General features: G+C 43.5%; 3 protein-coding genes across 4 annotated transcripts; 2 read left to right on the plus strand and 1 right to left on the minus strand.

The window, feature by feature from the left end:
* The first annotated feature begins 272 nt into the window (after window positions 1-272).
* LOC108030515 (uncharacterized) lies at window positions 273-1,566 on the plus strand. The gene is made up of 6 exons (XM_017103404.3): window positions 273-478; window positions 532-676; window positions 737-868; window positions 924-1,079; window positions 1,133-1,367; window positions 1,422-1,566. The coding sequence occupies exons 1-6, from the start codon at window positions 375-377 to the stop codon at window positions 1,514-1,516; spliced, it is 867 nt and encodes a 288-aa protein (XP_016958893.1). The 5' UTR covers window positions 273-374; the 3' UTR covers window positions 1,517-1,566.
* A 153-nt stretch (window positions 1,567-1,719) lies between these two features.
* On the plus strand, window positions 1,720-4,100 carry LOC108030514 (uncharacterized). 2 transcript variants are annotated; one of them, XM_017103403.3, is made up of 6 exons: window positions 1,720-1,982; window positions 2,037-2,181; window positions 2,243-2,374; window positions 2,442-2,597; window positions 2,647-2,887; window positions 2,942-4,100. In XM_017103403.3, the coding sequence occupies exons 1-6, from the start codon at window positions 1,858-1,860 to the stop codon at window positions 4,048-4,050; spliced, it is 1,908 nt and encodes a 635-aa protein (XP_016958892.1). In that variant the 5' UTR covers window positions 1,720-1,857; the 3' UTR covers window positions 4,051-4,100. The 2 variants fall into 2 exon arrangements, with proteins under 2 accessions (XP_016958892.1, XP_050742183.1); XM_050886226.1 differs by having other exon boundaries at window positions 1,822-1,982; window positions 2,042-2,181.
* A 1,504-nt stretch (window positions 4,101-5,604) lies between these two features.
* On the minus strand, window positions 5,605-12,412 carry LOC108030672 (protein commissureless 1). The gene is made up of 2 exons (XM_017103698.2): window positions 11,709-12,412; window positions 5,605-7,360 (listed from the first exon to the last, which is right to left on the minus strand). The coding sequence occupies exons 1-2, from the start codon at window positions 12,214-12,216 to the stop codon at window positions 6,777-6,779; spliced, it is 1,092 nt and encodes a 363-aa protein (XP_016959187.1). The 5' UTR covers window positions 12,217-12,412; the 3' UTR covers window positions 5,605-6,776.
* Between the last annotated feature and the right edge of the window lie 6,262 nt (window positions 12,413-18,674).

Below are 18,674 nucleotides of genomic sequence, written 5' to 3' on the forward strand. Positions count from 1 at the left end.
CTACATCTCGGCAAACTGAACTGCCCGAGGTCGACAGAAATTGCTGCATATTTGGGAATACTGTGTTATAATTGACAGAATGACAGAACAAACACAATCCCAGAAGTGCACAGCTCTGCTTGAAATAATAGTTGGGCTTCCTTGCTATGAACATGCCTTCCTCAACAATTTGCAGGCTCTTCTTACATTCTAAAGCATTTAATTATACCCACTTGTAGGGTAGTTTTTCCTCATTTTTATTTAAATGATAAAAGTAACCTCTCTCAGATCCATCAAGAAAATATCACTAAATTTTCCTATATTTTCCACATTATATCTAAACAACTTTAGTCGATAAATCCCCAGTTAGAGGCTCCACTTTTGGGTCTTTCAATATGGACACTCGACGCAAATGGAAAAGGTTTGGTCGCCAAACTTACGCAACCTTTGCGATGTTTTTGGCAGTAGCTTTGGGTCAATGGATTATTGTCTGCTTGGTGTGGGTACTTTTGAAACAAAACAGCTCGTAAAGCTCCTAATATGTTCCCGCAGGGAAAGCGGACGTAAGATATTCCGGGATTTTGAGGAAATTGGCTCGGCCACCCTTGCTCTAGCTGGCATCATTTTCACCATGTTTGCCTTTAACCAAAATGTTCGCGTCCACAGGATTTACAAATGGATTGTGGCTTTTGTGTTAGTGAGTTAATTGGCTTATATTAAGATATGTTTTAGACTCTATAAAAAATGTATCCGTGAGGTGGAACTGGAAATATTTTCGATGTACGTGCTTGTTGCTCGAAGTTGGCTTCCAGACATGTTGGCCTTCTACTTCATTTGCGTACTTCTAATAGTCGTAGTCCTGGTCATTGGCTGCCATCTTTCGTTTACGGTATGAAAACTATATTCAAAACTATGATTCATAAGTAAACCACAACTGTTGCCAGATGGATTTGACCCAGTTCATAGCACCGCTCTTTATCATGAGCTTCATATTGGTCACATTCTCCGCGTATTTCCTGATGTCACATCTCTTTTTGCCAGACTTAAAGTGCTATGGCTATATGTTCTTCGAGATTTTTCTAACGCTTGTAATGTTATTGGTGAGCTTAGATAAGCAACGTATTTTTTTAAATATTTATTAAAGAGTTTTAAGATGGCCACGCTGCATGCCCAAACCATTAATGGAGATCGGCATGTCCAGATGAGCTTGGATGACTTCATCTTGGCCGCATTGCTTCTGTTTCATGAATTTCTGGCCATATACGCCCTGACTTTCTACTGGCAAATCAACTATAACTATTTCACATCCACCGACTTCTTCTGGATGTCGACGAGCACAAAAGATACTCATGGAACAACCGCCATGCATCGAGATTATGATGACTATGGTAAGGAAGGTGTTGAATTTAATTTACAAAACTTTTTCAAAGGCTAAATTACAGATGATAAGCCAAATGAAGAGGAATGGAAAATTGACAATATGACGAACTATGATTGGGCTGCAGAAGATTGGGAAATCAGCAATGGCAAAATGTGATTTTAATTTAGTTGGCAAAACAATGTCGTACCACAACCATATGACCTCCAAAACGTACAACTAATCAGAAAGTCACTACTACCATAGGTATGTGTTAGACCAAGTGATGAAAGGGAAAATATTATTAAAAAACTAATTTTAAAGTACAATACTGCTGAAAATTAGGGTTCTAGAAAGAAAAGTTATAAAAACTTGTTACTATCACATTAGTTTTGCGGCTCCTTTTAAAATTGTTCTCCATATTATACACAAACTCCACAATTTCTTTATAGCTATTGGTGGTCCAGGACAAATTTCCAGTCTTAGTTACCAACTCGAAACACTTTAACCCATGAGTTACGATGTATGTATCGGATGAGCATCGTTTTTATCGAAAGGCGCGAAGAAAGTTTTCATTTAAGACCTATGGCCTGCTGTTTCTCTGGCTCATTTTGGCCCTGATCCAGTGGATGGTAATCACTTTAATGTAAGTATAAGCATTATAAACGGTTGCATTTTAAATGGAATAATCTTTTATCAGAGAAGATGCAAGGACAACTTTCCGGTCGTTGTACTACATCTGTTTCGTGACCTTTGCACTGGCCGTGGTGATATTCATCATCTTCATCTTTGTGGAGAAGGTGCGTTTTATAAAGTGTCTCAACTTTGTCATGGCTTTGGTTATAGTAAGTTGCAAGAAAATGAATTTGTAGTGCTTTTTATCTTACCTCATTTACCTCATTTAAGGTGGAACTGCAGATCATATCCACATTTGCTCTAGTCGCCATTAGTTGGTGGGCCGATGCTCTCACCTTTTTCGCAGTGGCCGTAATATTAGTGGCGATTTTCCTCATAATAGGAATATTTTTACCAGCAAAAGTAAACAACTTTTTAAATATTAATACGTTAATTGTGTTATCATATAAAATTAATTTTTTTATTTTAGATGGATCTCACCCTAGACATTGCGGTTCTATTCATAATCGCATTTATTTTTCTGATTGTCGCCAGCTTCGTTCTACTATTTGAATTGCTTGTCTGGAGAACCGCTCCGTACGCCTATTTAGTGGTAGAGCTGTCTGTAACCCTAACGATTCTTGTGGTAAATATCCTCTTTATTTCGTAAGCACCGATTTAAATTGTATCCCTAGTTCGTGATGTACCATGCCCAAACAATCAATGGAAACCGATTTGCGGAAATGCGTCTGAATGACTTCTACCTGGGATCGCTAATACTGTTCCACGACTTTCTCATCATTTTCTGGCTGACGTTCTATTGGCAGGTCTTTTATAGACCCACTACGCCTGATTCCTGGATAGAAACCTCCACCCCGATTGAGTATTACCATTCCCTAAATCGTACAGAGGATCGATATATGAAGCCTGACTGGGGTACGCAATACGGTGACTAATTTTTAGTTTATACATATATTTGCTTTCATACAGATTCAACAACTGAACCATCCTGGACGGATACAGATTGGATAACAAGGAGCTATGATGACGACGATGACAACGAGCAAGGTAACAAACTTTACCCCGATTTTCCAAGAGGTCCTGGGAGAGAAGGGAAGCAGCCAGAATATGAAAATAGAAACCCTTTTGATGGAAACCCCTTCGATAGACGAAGGCCTGATAACAGAGATTTTACTATAGATTGGTCAGTTTACAACCAAAGACCAAAAAACGGATTTCGGACCAGAGGAAGGTCCCGAACTGTACGTCCTGAACCAAACGGCGTACATCACGCCCATCGCAATCCTGACGAATGGGATCCAGAATATATTACACAAGGTGCAGAAAGGGATGTGCCATTTGATGATCGCCCTGGAGAGCCACATGACAGTGAACATCTACCCCCCAACCAGGATATTGGACCGAGGATGGATAGTTCTGACGATAGATCAGTATATCGTCATGGAGAGTCTATCAGTAGACAACCAACACCGAAAGATGAAGTTGAACCAAGGATAAAGGATGATGATGCTGAAGGAAAACCGACAGCTGGCCTTGACAATCCAACTTTCGATTTTCCCTTGGCAGACTACCAACCGAATGATAGTCCTTCGATGGGTACTACAAAGGAGGTTTACAAGTCAAAAGGCTCTCCAAATATATACATAGTTCCTAAGGCCCCAATAATCGGTAACCATGAATATCCGTCAGGTGCTGAGAACTCTTATTTATTGAGTAATGATCCGCTAAGCCATATGCAAGAACAAGAAAAACTTGAAACTTTTACTCGATCTTCGGAAATATTCAATCATGACCCTCAAGATCCCGGTGATTTTAACTTACTAAGCGACGAAATGAGGGAACATGAATTTTCATCAATCAGGCCACATTTTACCTCAAAAAACGCACCCCCTTGGGAAGAACTGAGCAGAGATGAGATAATGAAGTTGTTAGGGAAGCAGGTTCCGGAAGACAGGAACAAGTATCGCACAAATCTGGATCGTTGGGTAGAGCCAATAATTACAAGGGAGCCTTATCCAATAAACATGCCAGACTACGAGAAACTTGTAATGAATGAAAGTGCGAGCATATTGATATAAGCTCTCAAAGCCGTAGACAATATATGAATTATTCTCCCCTATAAATTTAATCCGATTTGCCGATTGTCATCAGAGTCATTAGGCATTTAATTGCACTCATTTAGGAGGGCAACACATCTTATTCAACCGCATGTGCGACAGGTGACAAACAAATTAATGTCTCCGAGATTTATGGGCCGCCCACAAAATGGGGCAAACAAGAGGCGACCGAAAAGTCAAGCCAAAACAACCTGTTCAATGAACTCTGCCGAAGGAAAAAATCAGAAAAACCGTTTAACAAATTACGGCCAAAACACGTGCAGTCACCATAAAAACGTACCGTACCAGAAACTCAGATACTCCCACCGTACAGTAGTAACTCATCGCACACAACACATTTACTCGCATGTATGAATGCCGGCCGCATATCGCTTATCTGTTGGGCAGGCACTCCGCCTACCTTTGTCCGATGGAGCTCCCATACGCTCTCTAACCCCGTTGGGGTCAGGCCAACTTTTGGGAGTCGTTTGGCCATGCAGGGTACAGCCAGTCCTTCTCCAGGAATATTTAATGAACATTTGTTCTACCTTTAAGAAGCATTTTAGATATAACAGCGTTATTAGCAATCTGCAATGATTATAAGTTGAGATAGGATAAAATTTTTACTTTTTGTTGAATTTTTTATCTTTTAAGTCTCTAAAGTTTTTAAGCGCTTCATTTTAAATGAATTTCACCTATTACGAAAGAACAAAAGCAACAAGAGCATATCTTAAAGTATTCCGGTTTGAACATACTATTTATAATATATTTATATATATATATATATATATATATATATATATATATATATATAGAGATATTCCCTTACTATTTTGCTTTCTTCAGAGCATGTCGTATTCGGCATTCCTTACCTGAGCTTCATTCTTTTTGTCTTGGACTGGGTTTTTTGTGCATTTCGGCACATCATGGCAAGAACGCAAAGCACGACCACGACAACAGAGAGCCGGAGCCACAAGTTCTGTGGATGTGCCATAGCTGCTGGTGTTGATGTCAGTGCCAGTCCTCAGTCCCCAGACCCCAGACCCCAATCCCCACCGCCCATTCCCCGCCCGAACCCAATCCCGTTGGCATTCCCATTCCCATTCGCATTCGGAATCCCCCCTTCTGCCCAGTTTGAGGCACAGTCACTCATGACTGCGACCTGAACCAGATACACGATGCACGATAATATAATTTATGGCCCTGTTTGGTGTTTGCAGCTCCTCGCTCACTTCTCCGCTGCGTTATGGAATGTTTGATGTGCCATGCCAGTGCCTCCGCCTCCGTCCACATCCTCTCCAGCGCGGACTCGGACTCATCAACAAATCGTACATTTGAATACAAATTGCGGCATTAAAGACGCAGAAGCTTCAGCAAAAGTGTCGGATTTGACATGAAATTATTTATGCTCGCACGAAACTTTAACGCGTGTTTTTAGTGCTGCTTTGTTGGCTGTTAGGTCTTGAGTTTGCTCCCAAATAAGTTCATCGCCTGAGGAGCTGAAATCCCAGACTGGCAAATGAAATTTAAACACTTTTTTCGGTTGATAATATCTTTTCATATATATTTTTGCATATTTAATTTCCTCCTTTTCTCCTTCCCATAGTAGACAATATTGTTTTTGGTTTCTTGTGAGCTTTAGCTTTAGGTTTAACTCTAGTTAATGTTTCTATGTAATCGTAGTAACTGCAACATTAAGAAACTGTCTGTGTTTGTTAGTTATTGATCAATGATGTCTTCGCTAAGGGGACTTATCTGTTGGAAATTGAAGCGGAATCTTTGGAAGTAAAATCAAATAATGAATATGAATGCTTGGAACTTGAAAATAGTTTTGAAAATTATAGTTATCGGATGTACAAGACAGCCATGGTTGATAATTACACAACCAATCATCATCTTGGGTCTATCAAATGGCACTTAAGTAACTGTACAAGATGATGATTTATTTTGGTTTTTTGTGTAATCAGCTTAATGTCCTCTTCAAACTCTTTAGAGTTAATCCTTAACTTGGCCAAATCCTCGAGTAACACTTAAAAGGGACGTTGAAAAATGCTTTCAGCACCGCACGTTCCTGGGGGATTCTCCGGCTGCAATGCATTTCTGCTGACCTAATCTCGACCGGCCGCATCCAAGTCACGTACATAATTTCAAAACAAAACCAAATCCGAAACCCCAAATGGCTTCTGATATTTGCTCTAGCCAAGTACGAGTATCTGAGGGATTGGAAAACGAATTCGAATTCGGACTCGTCCACTGCCAGCAAGGTCAACAAAGGGACTGAAAATCGAGGAACTTTAGTTTTGGCATTTGGAACTGAAAAAATGATAAGGAAATGAAAACAAAAATTTCAATTTAGTTGCAACGTGTGTGTTCATTGGAGTTTTATATTTTTTGTTTCACTCTCACTTAGATTTAAGGCTTAATCGATAGACAATTCGGTTTTATACATGGTACAATAAATAATACTCAGTCTTGCGTAATACAATAATATAACAGATAACTAAAACGAAACTAAATTTGCTTAAAGAGAGCGGGGGGGACACATTCGGAGATATATGTTATTACATGGGGCAAACAACATTAGCAGACGATGCAACTATTTACAAGTGACTAAGCAATTGGGCTGCTACTCCCGGCCCCGTCTCCGGCCCTGACCCTTCACCCCCGGCCCCACCTTAACCCCTGACCCCTGACCCCTGGCTGGGCAATCACGCGGCAACAACAACGACCAATGAGGCGCAATCATCGTCGGCAGCCGCCGCCGGCTGTAAACTTTGTGCCACTGCAACTGCCACTGCGGAGTCCACCTCCTCCTCCTCCTGCGCATCCTGCTGCCGCCCATTTGGCATGTTAATGCAAATGGCAGGCGTGGCTGCGGCCAAGTTGCACGATTCCGAGGCGGACGGCGACTGGGAGGCCTCCACTTTATCCTCCTCCACTGCCGCTGACAGCTTGCACTTTTGCAGCTTATTCAGCTCGTCCTTCTCCCAATTGGAAACGCAGTGGTGATGATGATGCACGGCCGCCAGCGAGGGATAGACGAACTTCATGCCGTAGGCGAAGTGCCGGGGCTGATGATGCAGTGCCTCGTCGTAACTGGGCAATCCGGTGGCGATTGTGTAGCAGGGTGGCGATTCGATTTGGTAGAAGCCCGCCTCGTTGCCGCGATGGTGTGGATGCGGATGCTGCCCCTGCATCTGCTGGTGCAACAGCAGGCGGCTGGCGTCGCAGCCCACCAGGTGCGAGGAGTACGAGTCGCTGGCCGCGTGGATCTGGGCACGTATGTCCTTATCTGCAATGAACAGAGAACGGAGTTTGTTAGTTGAGTTTGTCAGCAGAAAGTTTCTATTGTTCAGGGGCACGTGGAAAAAATTGGGCGAAAACAGGGAAATAACCTTGATACAAGCAGAAGATATATCTTAAGAATAAGAGAACTTAACGGGAAACGGGGCTTTAAACTGTATTAGAATGCAGAAACAGTGAACCTCATAGATTCCTATTTGCCATTTCAAGGATTTACTTTCCTTTCCTTTCTCTCTGTGTAGCAAAATTGGAGTGGGTGCCTTCCAATCAGGCATCAAAGTTTTGACTCTGTCATTACTTTGTTTGTCCACGTCAAAGGACATTTGTAGAAGGACGGGCCCGTGGCATTAAATTCAATTTAGCGTAAAGGCGCAAACGCTTGAACTTTCCCGAATGCAGGGGCAAAAAAGGAGATAAAAAATTCGCAAAGCGGGCGGAGAAAGGGGAAACGGAAAGTTTTGTGCTGACCGGAAATGCCGGCGAGGATGGCAGGACAGGCGAAGTTCCTTCACAGCAGACTGACGGCCGGCCAAACAACAACAACTAGGCAATAATACGCCGGAAGTGTGCGCGTGGCAAAATGGAATGAAATAAAATGCGCTCTCTCCCGCTCTCCCGCACACACACACTCTCTGGCTGCCACCTGCAATGAAATAAAAGCTCGACAGCCCCGGAAAGTAGGCAGCAGAAAGCATTTAATTTTTATAATGCCGCAGCCGCTGTCCATGTGTGTGGCCGCGTGTGTGTGTGTTTGGTTCAAATTAAGCAGAGTTAAATTAAGATTGGAAAATTCCAATTTCCCAGCGCACGCACTCTAAGCCGCGGCCATCAAAGAATTTAATTTGGCCGTGTTTTGAGTTACAGCCTGATTAAAAATGGATGGAGCAATAATTTGCCTCAAATAGAATTCCCCTTTGCATATGGCGGGCCGACATAAAAAAGGCAGGTATTCAGTGTTATTAAATGCAATTTAAACTGCTTTCAATAAATAAATAGGGGATCGTCCTGGCCGTTTTTTGCCCGATTTAATTTCGATGGCGGGCTGGAAAAACTCGGCAATTTTTTAATTGTTCAGGCCTCACTTTTCATAAATTCTCGGGGCCCCGAAAACGTTTTTTTCAATTAAAGCGCATCGCGGGCAGGAAAGGTGGTCGCCGTTTTTGCGGTGGGGATGGAGGCAAAGCCTGTTGAAAAATTTGCGCATTACAATATTAAAACGCAGCGGTAGCAGAACCAGTCAGCAGTTACAGTGGCTGCCAGCAGTTGTTGATTTATTGTTATAACTGTAGCACATATACATATCCTTTTTTTCGGCCAGGACATCCCACATGAGGACTCTGTCCCTGTGTTCCTCCTTTTTGACTTTTGTTTCCGTTTTTTCCTTGCTCTCTGTTTGATAGACAGCCGGCAAACAGGGCGTTGGACCACGGGGGCGGGGCCACTCATACACAGGCTGCAGGCTTCATATTTTATGCAAGTGTTGAGCAAACAGCCGCCCCTGGAAAATTGAAGCCCCCAACCTCTCAGTCTTTCAGCCTTTTCGAGCATTGCGGATGGACGCAAAGAAAGTCTGGAAATCGGGGAAAGGTGGCTGCTGCACGCAGAGAAACTGAACTATTATGGGTTTTCATGATGGGATTTTTTTGAGTAAATGGATATCAAAAATCCTAGCCTTTTAACATTTTAAATATTCCTTCTTTCTTTTATAATATCAACTTCTAAGCCGAGTCCCAAAATATAATAGCACTATAATTTCGCTCTCTGTGTGGTTGGCAAAAAAATTAGCACGCCATTCGTTGGTGCCTTTTGTTTTCAGCTGCATTGGCACTTTGCCTTCCTCTTTTTGCATTTGTTGCCTGTCTTCTCCCCCCCGATTCTGCTGCCGGAGCGCCCCATGTATGCAACAATTTAAATTCATCGCAATAAGCCGGCACTCTCGAACGAAAACTGGCAAATGGAAAACACTGAGCTGCTTTATTTTGTGTTGCCATAAATGTCTGTTAATTTTTTAAATGCCAGAACTTCTCTGGCTTCATTCGGCCTGGCCGGAGTTTTTTATTTAAAAATTATTATCATTGGATTTAAGCTGCTTTCAAGTGTTATTAAGCCAGCCATTGAAATGGGGATTCGATTTTTGCTGCTCGATTTTTCCACAAAAGATGCAGTCTCAGCCATTAAAAGTTTTGCTTGTGCCAGCTCTAATATGCATGCCTTTCCCATGCCACTAAACGCTGGCCGGCTACAAAACAATTTGGTTAATTACAACACTCAATTTGAGTTTGCCAAAGCGAGCAGAAAAACAAGAGCAACTAAAATATTTTGCTCAGCCAGAAAAGAGAGCAGCTCCTAGTTTTTACCACCACCGCACGCAGGGCAGGCCATTAAAAATTTAAAAGGGCTGCTAGCCAAGAGCAACTTTTTCTGGTCTTGGCCAAATATGCTTCGCTTAATTACATTTTTACGCAACTGAATTATGCAGGACCTACACAACATGATAAACAGTGGCTTCTGCTGCTGCCTGGCTTTAAATTAGGAACTCGCTCCTTAGCCCGTCGTTAATAAATTCAGTCGTACGCTGCACTAATTGATAACAAGCCAAAGCCAGGACCGAAAGTTTGCCATCGCCTGTGTGTGACAGTTTAATAAATAAGGTGTAAGCCGTACGCCCGGCTGGCAACTGGGCCAGACACTCTTGTGTTTGGGCCTCGTTAACCATTTATAAGGCAAACACTGCGAGACGCCACGTAGCTGGCATTAAATGCACAAATGCCGAAGTGAACTCGGGCCTAGTTGCTTAATTATAAATGACACACGTACTCCGGGCAACCCAGTATCCCCGTGTCCCAGTATCCCGGCAACCTATCCCTATCCCAGCGACCACTTGGTATCTATCTAGGCCAGTTCCTCACGGGAGGGAGCGCAAGACCAGGGCAAAACCAAAAAACCAAAAAACAGAACACGACACTAACGAAACTAATTAGACGCATTGGACGCCCGAAAGCAGGCAACACATATCGCTCAAATTGATATTTCACGTATAGAAATAGTTGGAATGGTGCTTTGGGATGGCTAGGGATCCGGACCAGAACCGGATCCACCCTTCTCGGTCGCGTGTCGTAATCGCAGGGCAAAGTTTTTAAGGCTCGTTAGCACAAAATTGACAGTTTGACAGTTGAGTTGGCCAGGCTTTAAGGCCACGGCCCTTGGCCCAAGAAGTTGAGTTCCCAGGAACAGGACTGAAGTTTGCCCGGCCCAGTCCTTCACTGGTTGCCGCCCGCCTGGCCTAAATAAATCATTTGGCTAAATTGGTCTGCAAAAAGTTTGACACTTGAGCCGGAGACTTGTTAGTTGTGTAGGTTGTTTAGCCTGCCCTCCGTTCAATTCCGTTTCGTTAGGTTCGCTTCTATTCTGCTCGTATGAGTTGGGTCCTTTGTTGTGGTCTTCCGTAATTATGTGTAAAGTGCCCAAACATATGATTTATTTTTGGGATTTGGAGCAGTTCTGCCCTGTTGAGAGTGCAACAGGTTTCGGGCAGATAAGATATACATTTACATGGGCTCTACTTACGCCCAACTGGGTTGAGTGGCGGTAATCTGGGGTTTAGGTGGGATTTCGATAACAGTCGTGTCAAACCTGATTGATTTTGGCTCTACTAGAGCCGGGCTAAAATGTGGGAGATGTCACAAAAGTAATCCCTCTGCTATATTTAGAGAACCCCTATCTGTGCTTCTAAAATTATTGAAGTTGTATGCCGTGCCTAGGCAAATATTCCACAAATCCCCCGGCCGAGTGATATGGTCCATCATTGTTTTATTATATTACTCTTTATCGCCTCGGCCCCAAAAGTATATAAATATCAACGCACAATTTCACGCCTTTGGCCTGCTGAGCAACAAATTTCGGGCCACAGCTCTGCTCTCGAGCGAGGGGTCGACGAGGTCGGCCATATTCTCCAGCTCGTACATTATCGCTATCATAAAAGGGGCACAATGCCTCGGGCGGAGGCGAGTCAATTTAATATTATAAATATGCGGCACATATATTTTGTGGCATAATAAACTTGTGTATCTAAAATTACAACAGAACGATGCAAACGGCTGGCTGACAATTTCGAAGCGCGCCAAAAAATTTATGAGGCTTTGCGGCCGTAGAGCTCCGTGGAGCTCCCAAACTGATGGGACCTGTTTCTGCATTTTATATTGTTTAGCCAGCTGAATAAATGGCCGGAGATAAGGCTTTGGCGAAACATTTTGATTAAAGTCGGGACATAAAAGCCAGATGTATGGGCTTTTGGGGGCGGCAAACAGTGGACTCTGGGTTGTTCTGCTGAAACTTACTGCATTTTTTCCAAGTGCGGAACTTCCGGTAGAAGTAGCAGCTGAAGAGGATGAAGACGAGGGACAGCACCACCAGGGAGCTGACCACGCCGATCCACAGATAGTTGATGATCACGTGCATGTCGGCGTCCCCGAAGATCTGGCCCCACCAGGAGGCCTCCGCCGAGTCCTCGGCTCTGTCCCGCAGGTCGGCGAGGTCCAGAACCACCGACTTGGAGAGCTGCTCGGTGCTGATGCTGCCGTCCGGGGACCAGCCGCTGGGCGGAGCGGGGTCGTAGGACACGGCCGCGTTGCCGATCCTCTGGAGCAGCGCGTTGAAGGAGTTGAGGGCGTCGATGTGCCGCAGGTCGTGGGCACTGGGTATCTCGAAGGTGATCTGGTTCTGCTGCAGGTGCTCGGCAATGGCAGCCGGGCTCATGCTGCTGGCCGGGGCGGCTATGTACTCCGCGTACAGCTCCTCGGCCGAGGTGGTGGTCTCCACCGCTGGGTAATCCGTGGTGCTAGTCATGGCGATTTCTTGATTTGGATTCAGAAACTTTTCGTTTGTTTGGGTCTGGCACACGCACACAACTGCTGGCACTCGCGTCACGACACGTAAACAAAGCGTTCGACTCTATATATAAGTCATGGGTTCGATTTCGATTTCGAGTTCTGTGGACTGTGGCTACAGCTCGATTCTCGGGGCGTCCGTTCGCTGGAGCGGCTGTAAGTTGACTGACTGGTCGCTGGCGGAGTGTATTGCCTACATCGGGTCGCTGAGAATGCCACAGTGCGGGGAAATTTCGTTCCACTCACTCCGCGGGCCACTCGCTCTTGAGTGAGTCGTGGGCGAGGCGCTCAAGAAATCAAGTCAAGTCCTTGGTTAAAGAAGCATGCAATTTCTGGCATGTCTTTTATGTTTTTAAATGTTTGGCGTCCTTTTCCCTTTTTCTGTGCTCGCCAGCTGACCCAGTTTGACCAAAAACTATACATATATCCCGGGTCCGGGTGAAAAAACCGCTGCTAAGAAGGGGAAACTTCACCTCGGTCACGTTCGTCGTTTTAAAGTTTTTGCAACGCTTTTCGGGCTGCTGTTTTTCCAGCAAATTGCTTTGTGGGAAAGTTTCAGTCTCTGCTGATTTTAATGAAAGGCGAAAGGGGCCATGTGGCGTTTGATAAGCTTGAGCTAGAAGTTTGCGCCAAATCAAACGAAGAATTATGTGGTACGCGGAAAGTTTTGTTGGGCCATGAAGAATTTATGGAAATTATATGACGGCCCGGCTGGCACACATTTTTCCCTCGGCTTCAGCCGTTTTAAGCCAACCTAGTTGGCCGCTTTAAATGGCCCCGGGCAGAAACTGTAACTAGAACTCAAAATCTCGACCATTATGAGTCCCCAGAGCGTCAGGATACCGCAATGCTTCCTGCTGCCAGTGGCTGTTGCTTTCAAAAAGCATGGATACAAAAAACCGAAATGTAAGGCAGGGGATTCGACCCACAGCACGCTTCATTTCTGCTCATGCTGACCATAAGCCGGCAGAGGCAAAAACTCAATGCACAAAAGGCTCCGACGACACAAAAACGTGCCAAAATATCCTGCTCAGAAAGTGGAACAAATGCAGCGCTCCGAACCCACTCCAGAATCTTTCAAAACCCACTCGAAGACCGGTTTCCGAACTCAGAAGGGAAATTCTCTCGCACTCGATTTTCTCCTCGGCTCTCTCGGCGCACTCTCTCTCGGTTTTCTCGCTCTCTGGCGAGAGGACTTTCCCGTTTCCCTGGCAGAGCACCAACGTGAAAATGAGCAGTCGATGGCAGTTGCCTTTGAACTGCCCTGGGTGAAAGGTCACACGGCTTGTGGGCGTTCGAAATGTCAGGGGTTAGGCGGCGGGAAACTACGTAATTCCCAGACAACTACACGTAGTTTCGGCTGCCTTGTAATTGCCGGGGGAAATTGAAATAGATGCCCGATAATAAGCACTTAGCTCGAGACCGAAGTCACTCGATAAATGCATTACAAACTTTTCCGAGCCCCCAAAACTTCGGCGCTGCACTTTAGCAAGCCGAGCTTATCGTTAATTAGCTTTCGACTAATTTTGAACTTGAGCATAAGTTTTAACTGCAGCGATTTTAATCAATGCGTGTTTGTGGGGATAGTTGAGATAGTTGGGGAGAGCAACTTTGGTAGCCTTACAACTTTGGTAGCCTTAGTGCAGGCTGGATATATCGACAAAATTATCATCCCCTCAAACTGTTCAAGAGTATTTAGGACTTTATTTTAGCTTTTTTTATGTTTACTCATTTATTAATTTGCTTAGACTGAAATTTATTCGAAATACATTTGAAGAGCATAAGTCATACCCTGAAGAAATAAATAAATGTATTTATACACCCCACAAAGCAAACTAAACATCTCAGTCGCTCGAATTGATTCGATTGTGTTCCTTTATGAGTACCACAAAAATGCCATCACACAATTTGATTTGTTAAAACTCTTGTCTGAGCTTTCAACAACATTTGTTCGCATTTCTCCGTTTGTAATCCAATTTTGATGGCAATGCAAATTAAATTCACATCACTTGACTTGTCGCATTCAATCTGTTCAGACGGAAAACCACCCCAGCGGCTTTGGCAACAAAAGTGGAGTTTGATAAACAAGTTTACACCTCTTTCGTTTGTGTGCAGCGAAGGATGAAAAGCCCACCGACAGGCGAGATTTTAATATGAATCCTTAGAAAATCCTGCACATTCTGCCTTCAAAAGGAAGGACACACATGCAAGCGCATGCAGGTGCGGCGTGACACCCAACTAAAAGTAAATTCATTAAAAATTCCATCATAAAAATACCTCGGCTGACGTGAGCCCGAAAAAAGGAGGAAAACTTGTATTCTTTTTACTAACTAACTAAAAGTAAACCATAAAACAGACAAGATGGTGGGGGAGGGGCGGTGGAATGGGCTGTGGCTCTAAGACGGAAGGAAGGATGTGGACTATATCTCTGGGTTCGGGTTCTGCGCTTTGTGCATGACTCGCTCCGCTTCCATCTTATCTCCCAGCTTCCATCACACTTCACTTACATGCTCTTTAACATGTCAACATGTCAGCCCGTACGTGTATTTGTGCCCTGCGCTGGTGTGGGTGCCGTGTGGGTGTGTGACACAGTGACATAATAAAATGTTACTTTAGTTAGTAGTTTGGACGTCGAAAACCCCGCAGAAAGATGCTTTTTCACAGTAGCAACTGCGGCCCCAACTTTTCTCCTTGCCATTTTGTTATCCGTCTAAAAAGTGCAGATTTGAGTGCAGTTATTGGGGCAGTACTTATGGGGGAATGTGCTTTGTAAGAAGTCAGAAACTATTCTTCAATCTTTCAATCTATTCTTACACCACTTCTATTTTACTGGCTCACCAACGTATGTTAAATTAAATATCCATCTACGTAACTATATTTATAACAATTATTCACCAACAGAAGTGTAGGTTAAAATAAAAGAAAGCATAAAATACCGTAATAAACACATGATAAGTACTTAATTAAGATGACACACTATCAGCTCAGCCCTATTTTCTCCAAGTAAACAATCCATTCGACTGTAAATACGTAGCATAGCTTATTCATGGGGATGCTCTGGCTGATTATGCCACAGAAGGTGAATAAACAACTAGATCCCAGTTCCCTTTCATTATTCAAATCGATTCACGTCCCCTAGCAGGCCACACATAACATGCAAAAGTGATTTCCATTCGCCATCAATGGCAAATTATGCATTTAATGGCCAGATGCAATAAGCATCTCGTGTCGCAGGAGAAAGGTCCTTTCGACCCACCTACCCCCACCCCGTGCCACGGCAATCGCCTGCGTGTCCGGCATAATTGGCCAAGATTAACATAAATCAATCAAAGGGCATAAAGCACCTTTGTACCTCTGGGCCTCGCTGTTGTGGCTGTAGCTGCATATGGTAAATGCCTGTGAAATTGCGCAGAAACTTTGCGCGCTGCCAAAGGACTCGTCACAAAGGATATGTTTTAAAGAAAGCAAGGGAAAGGAGAGGAGCGAAGTGAAAGAAATGCAAACAATGAAGGCGAAGAGGCAGGAGAACTCAGTGCTAAGCCGTCCGGGTAAACAAATACAATTGCATAAGTCCTGCTGCAGTTGTTGTCCTTCTTGCTGATATTTTTGTAGTGTTGCGTGTCCTGCTATGTGGTGTGTGCACTTAGAAAAATCTAAAGTATCTGATACAGGTAGATAATTCGTGAATATTTAACAATCGATTTAAGCCTACACTCTTAATTTATCATATTGTTTTTGACTTATAATTACGTCAAAAATTTTGGAAACAAAAAGGGATAAAAATAGAGATTCGTGTCCTTTTTATAGCATACAAAATATGTTAAAGATACTAGGTATCTTAAGGTTATACCTTAACGATTGAAAGTTTTCTTTTGTGTTAAAAAATATATTTATTTAAACTTTTAATTTTTATTTAAAATGTTTTTACTGACTAGGCATTATCTGATATTGTAAGTTCGCTTTAGCTGATATATTTCTTCGACTGCATTTCGGAGTCTCAACTCAGTCTGCGTTTGAGTGTGCGAGTCTGTTTATCATATGTGCGCTTGATTAGCGCTGACAACATATGAGGGCAGTGCAGACATCAGGCCGCAGGACCACAAAAAGGACTGCCAACAGGACTCTGTTGACAAACAAAACAAACAAGTGCACATTTTTGTGCCGAGCTGCATATTTCGTTTTCTGCTCAACAACAACAGGAAAGAAAACAAATATAGAGGCCTTTTCTCCAAGCTCCCCACTCTCAGCCACCCGAATTCCCCTCGTTGTCCTGCTGCAACTCCTGCATCCTGCCACTAAACAAAGGGCCCAGTATCACGGAGCAGTTCTAAAAGGATTTGCAGTTGAAATATGCTCGGGGCATTGCTGCTGTAGTTTATGCAAACTGCAGGGAAGACGCCGCATAAATGAACACTGGTGATTTTTTGGCAAAGGATTATGGCCGCAGTATCTGGGCAAACGACAGAGGCACTCAACTGGAAACCATGCATCTTCAAGGATGTGCGAGAATAAGCTTTGCGATTAGTCACCAGAAGTGTTGATGTATGGTTTTGGGAACAAGAGCATTTCAAAGTGCAACAAATCGCGATTTAAGAAGGAATATGAACCAATACTTTTAAAAGTATTTAAAACTGCAACACAAACATGCACAGTAAACAAAATGTTATTTTTAAATTTAATTAAATTGTATTTTCTGCCAACAGAATTCATTGTCTCCCCCACATAGATACAGCAGCTTTGTGCTTGATCTCCCAAATGAAAGAAAAGTTGGTCCATAGCCTTGTAGTGGGTTTTCCATTCATCATGTCTGTGGCAGCGCAACATTTTTGAAAATCCTTGAAGGACTCTTTTGCCACTTTCACCGCCCATTCTCCGTACAGTCTTTGCTTTGAGTTTTCCAACCCAATTATCTAATTAATCTATTTCAAGAGCATTCGCTGCCATTTCGACCTACATTAATTTCCTATTCATTGTTCGGGCGTGGAGCTGGGCGGTGTTGCAGCGCCAGTCGAAAGTGCTTGTGGCAGCATCAGCTGTTGCCCCACATAGAAGGCCACCACCACCCCCTAAGCTGCTCCGCCCCCCGTTCCCCGTTCCCGCCCCTCGCGTGCCATTTGCGCATATTTCGCGCACTTCAAAAGTTTTCGCTTGCTTATTAAGAGAGCCGGCGAAACAAAAAGGCCGAAACAAAAATTTTTCGCTATAACTCAAGTGTGGCAGTCAGACAAACAAATCAGCACTGGAAAAACAGTTGGATTTGGCTTTTAGGATTGCCTTACCAGAGGAACAAAGATCATGTAATATTATTATTAACATAATATTAAATCATTGTTAAAATTTTAACATATTTAAAGAGACAGTTTGTTAATATAATTTAGTTGTTCTGCTTGCTTCTATGAATATTGATTTTATTAAACTTAATCCTAAATATACTCGTATAAGATTTCCGTCATGTTCCTCCAGCCCAAAGCCAATAGAGCTCAAACTTTTTCTGAATAATGTGATATTGATTTTTACCTCATTAAATAATTTTTTATTTATTTTGGTATATGCTGATATACCATTATTAATGTTGTATTTTTTCAATAATACCTAAAAATCTTCAAGTTTCAAGACAATCTGAAAGTGACTATAACTCTTTTTGTAGCTACAGTACCAATGGTCTTAAGACACGTCTACTTATATAGCTTACGAATTTTATTTTTTAAATGCTTTAGTATTATACTATTGTTTTAATCGTTCCCAAAGGCAAACACATTTTAAATGAAAACCCATTCGTTACACACATATTATTTTTTATATCAAAGATGATAATCGCATAATTGACTAATCCGATCGCTTTTTCCTCTGTAACCAAACAAACAAATGCAGGGGCCGGAGAGCCTGACACGGCCGTGCTGCTGTCTCCGGCCCGTGGTCGAGTACGGTATCCGGAAGCCGGCTGCACGCTTCCGTTTTTGTGCCTTAAAATTAATGAGCTGCGCGGAGCAGCGGCGTTGCCACACTTTTCGCAACTAATTCCCAACAACTTGTTACAGCAGCGAAACTTTTGCGGGCTGAGGAGGGTTAAGGGCGGGCTGCGGGCGGGAGGCGAAGGACCCTCGACCTTCGTGCCCGTTCCTGCCTCACGCCGCACGTATCCGTATCCCGTGTAGCGTATCCGTATCTGCCCCTTCCCAGCCGAAACTCCCCTACCCACGGTTTTTTTCCCACCCCTCCACTCTTGCACGGGCAATGTTATTTGCGCAAAATTTTCGCTTCAAAGTTTGCTTATTGTTTACGTGCGTTGCTTCATTAAGACCTAACAAGTCGGAGTCGGGGCACGGGTGGGATCCTCCTCTCCGGTTACTTGACTTACGGATGTATAGTTACGGCACCACCGCACAGACAGCGGCAGCAGTGGAACAACTTGAATTG

Source organism: Drosophila biarmipes, chromosome 3L (assembly GCF_025231255.1).
Source record: "Drosophila biarmipes strain raj3 chromosome 3L, RU_DBia_V1.1, whole genome shotgun sequence".
Lineage (NCBI taxonomy): Eukaryota > Metazoa > Arthropoda > Insecta > Diptera > Drosophilidae > Drosophila > Drosophila biarmipes.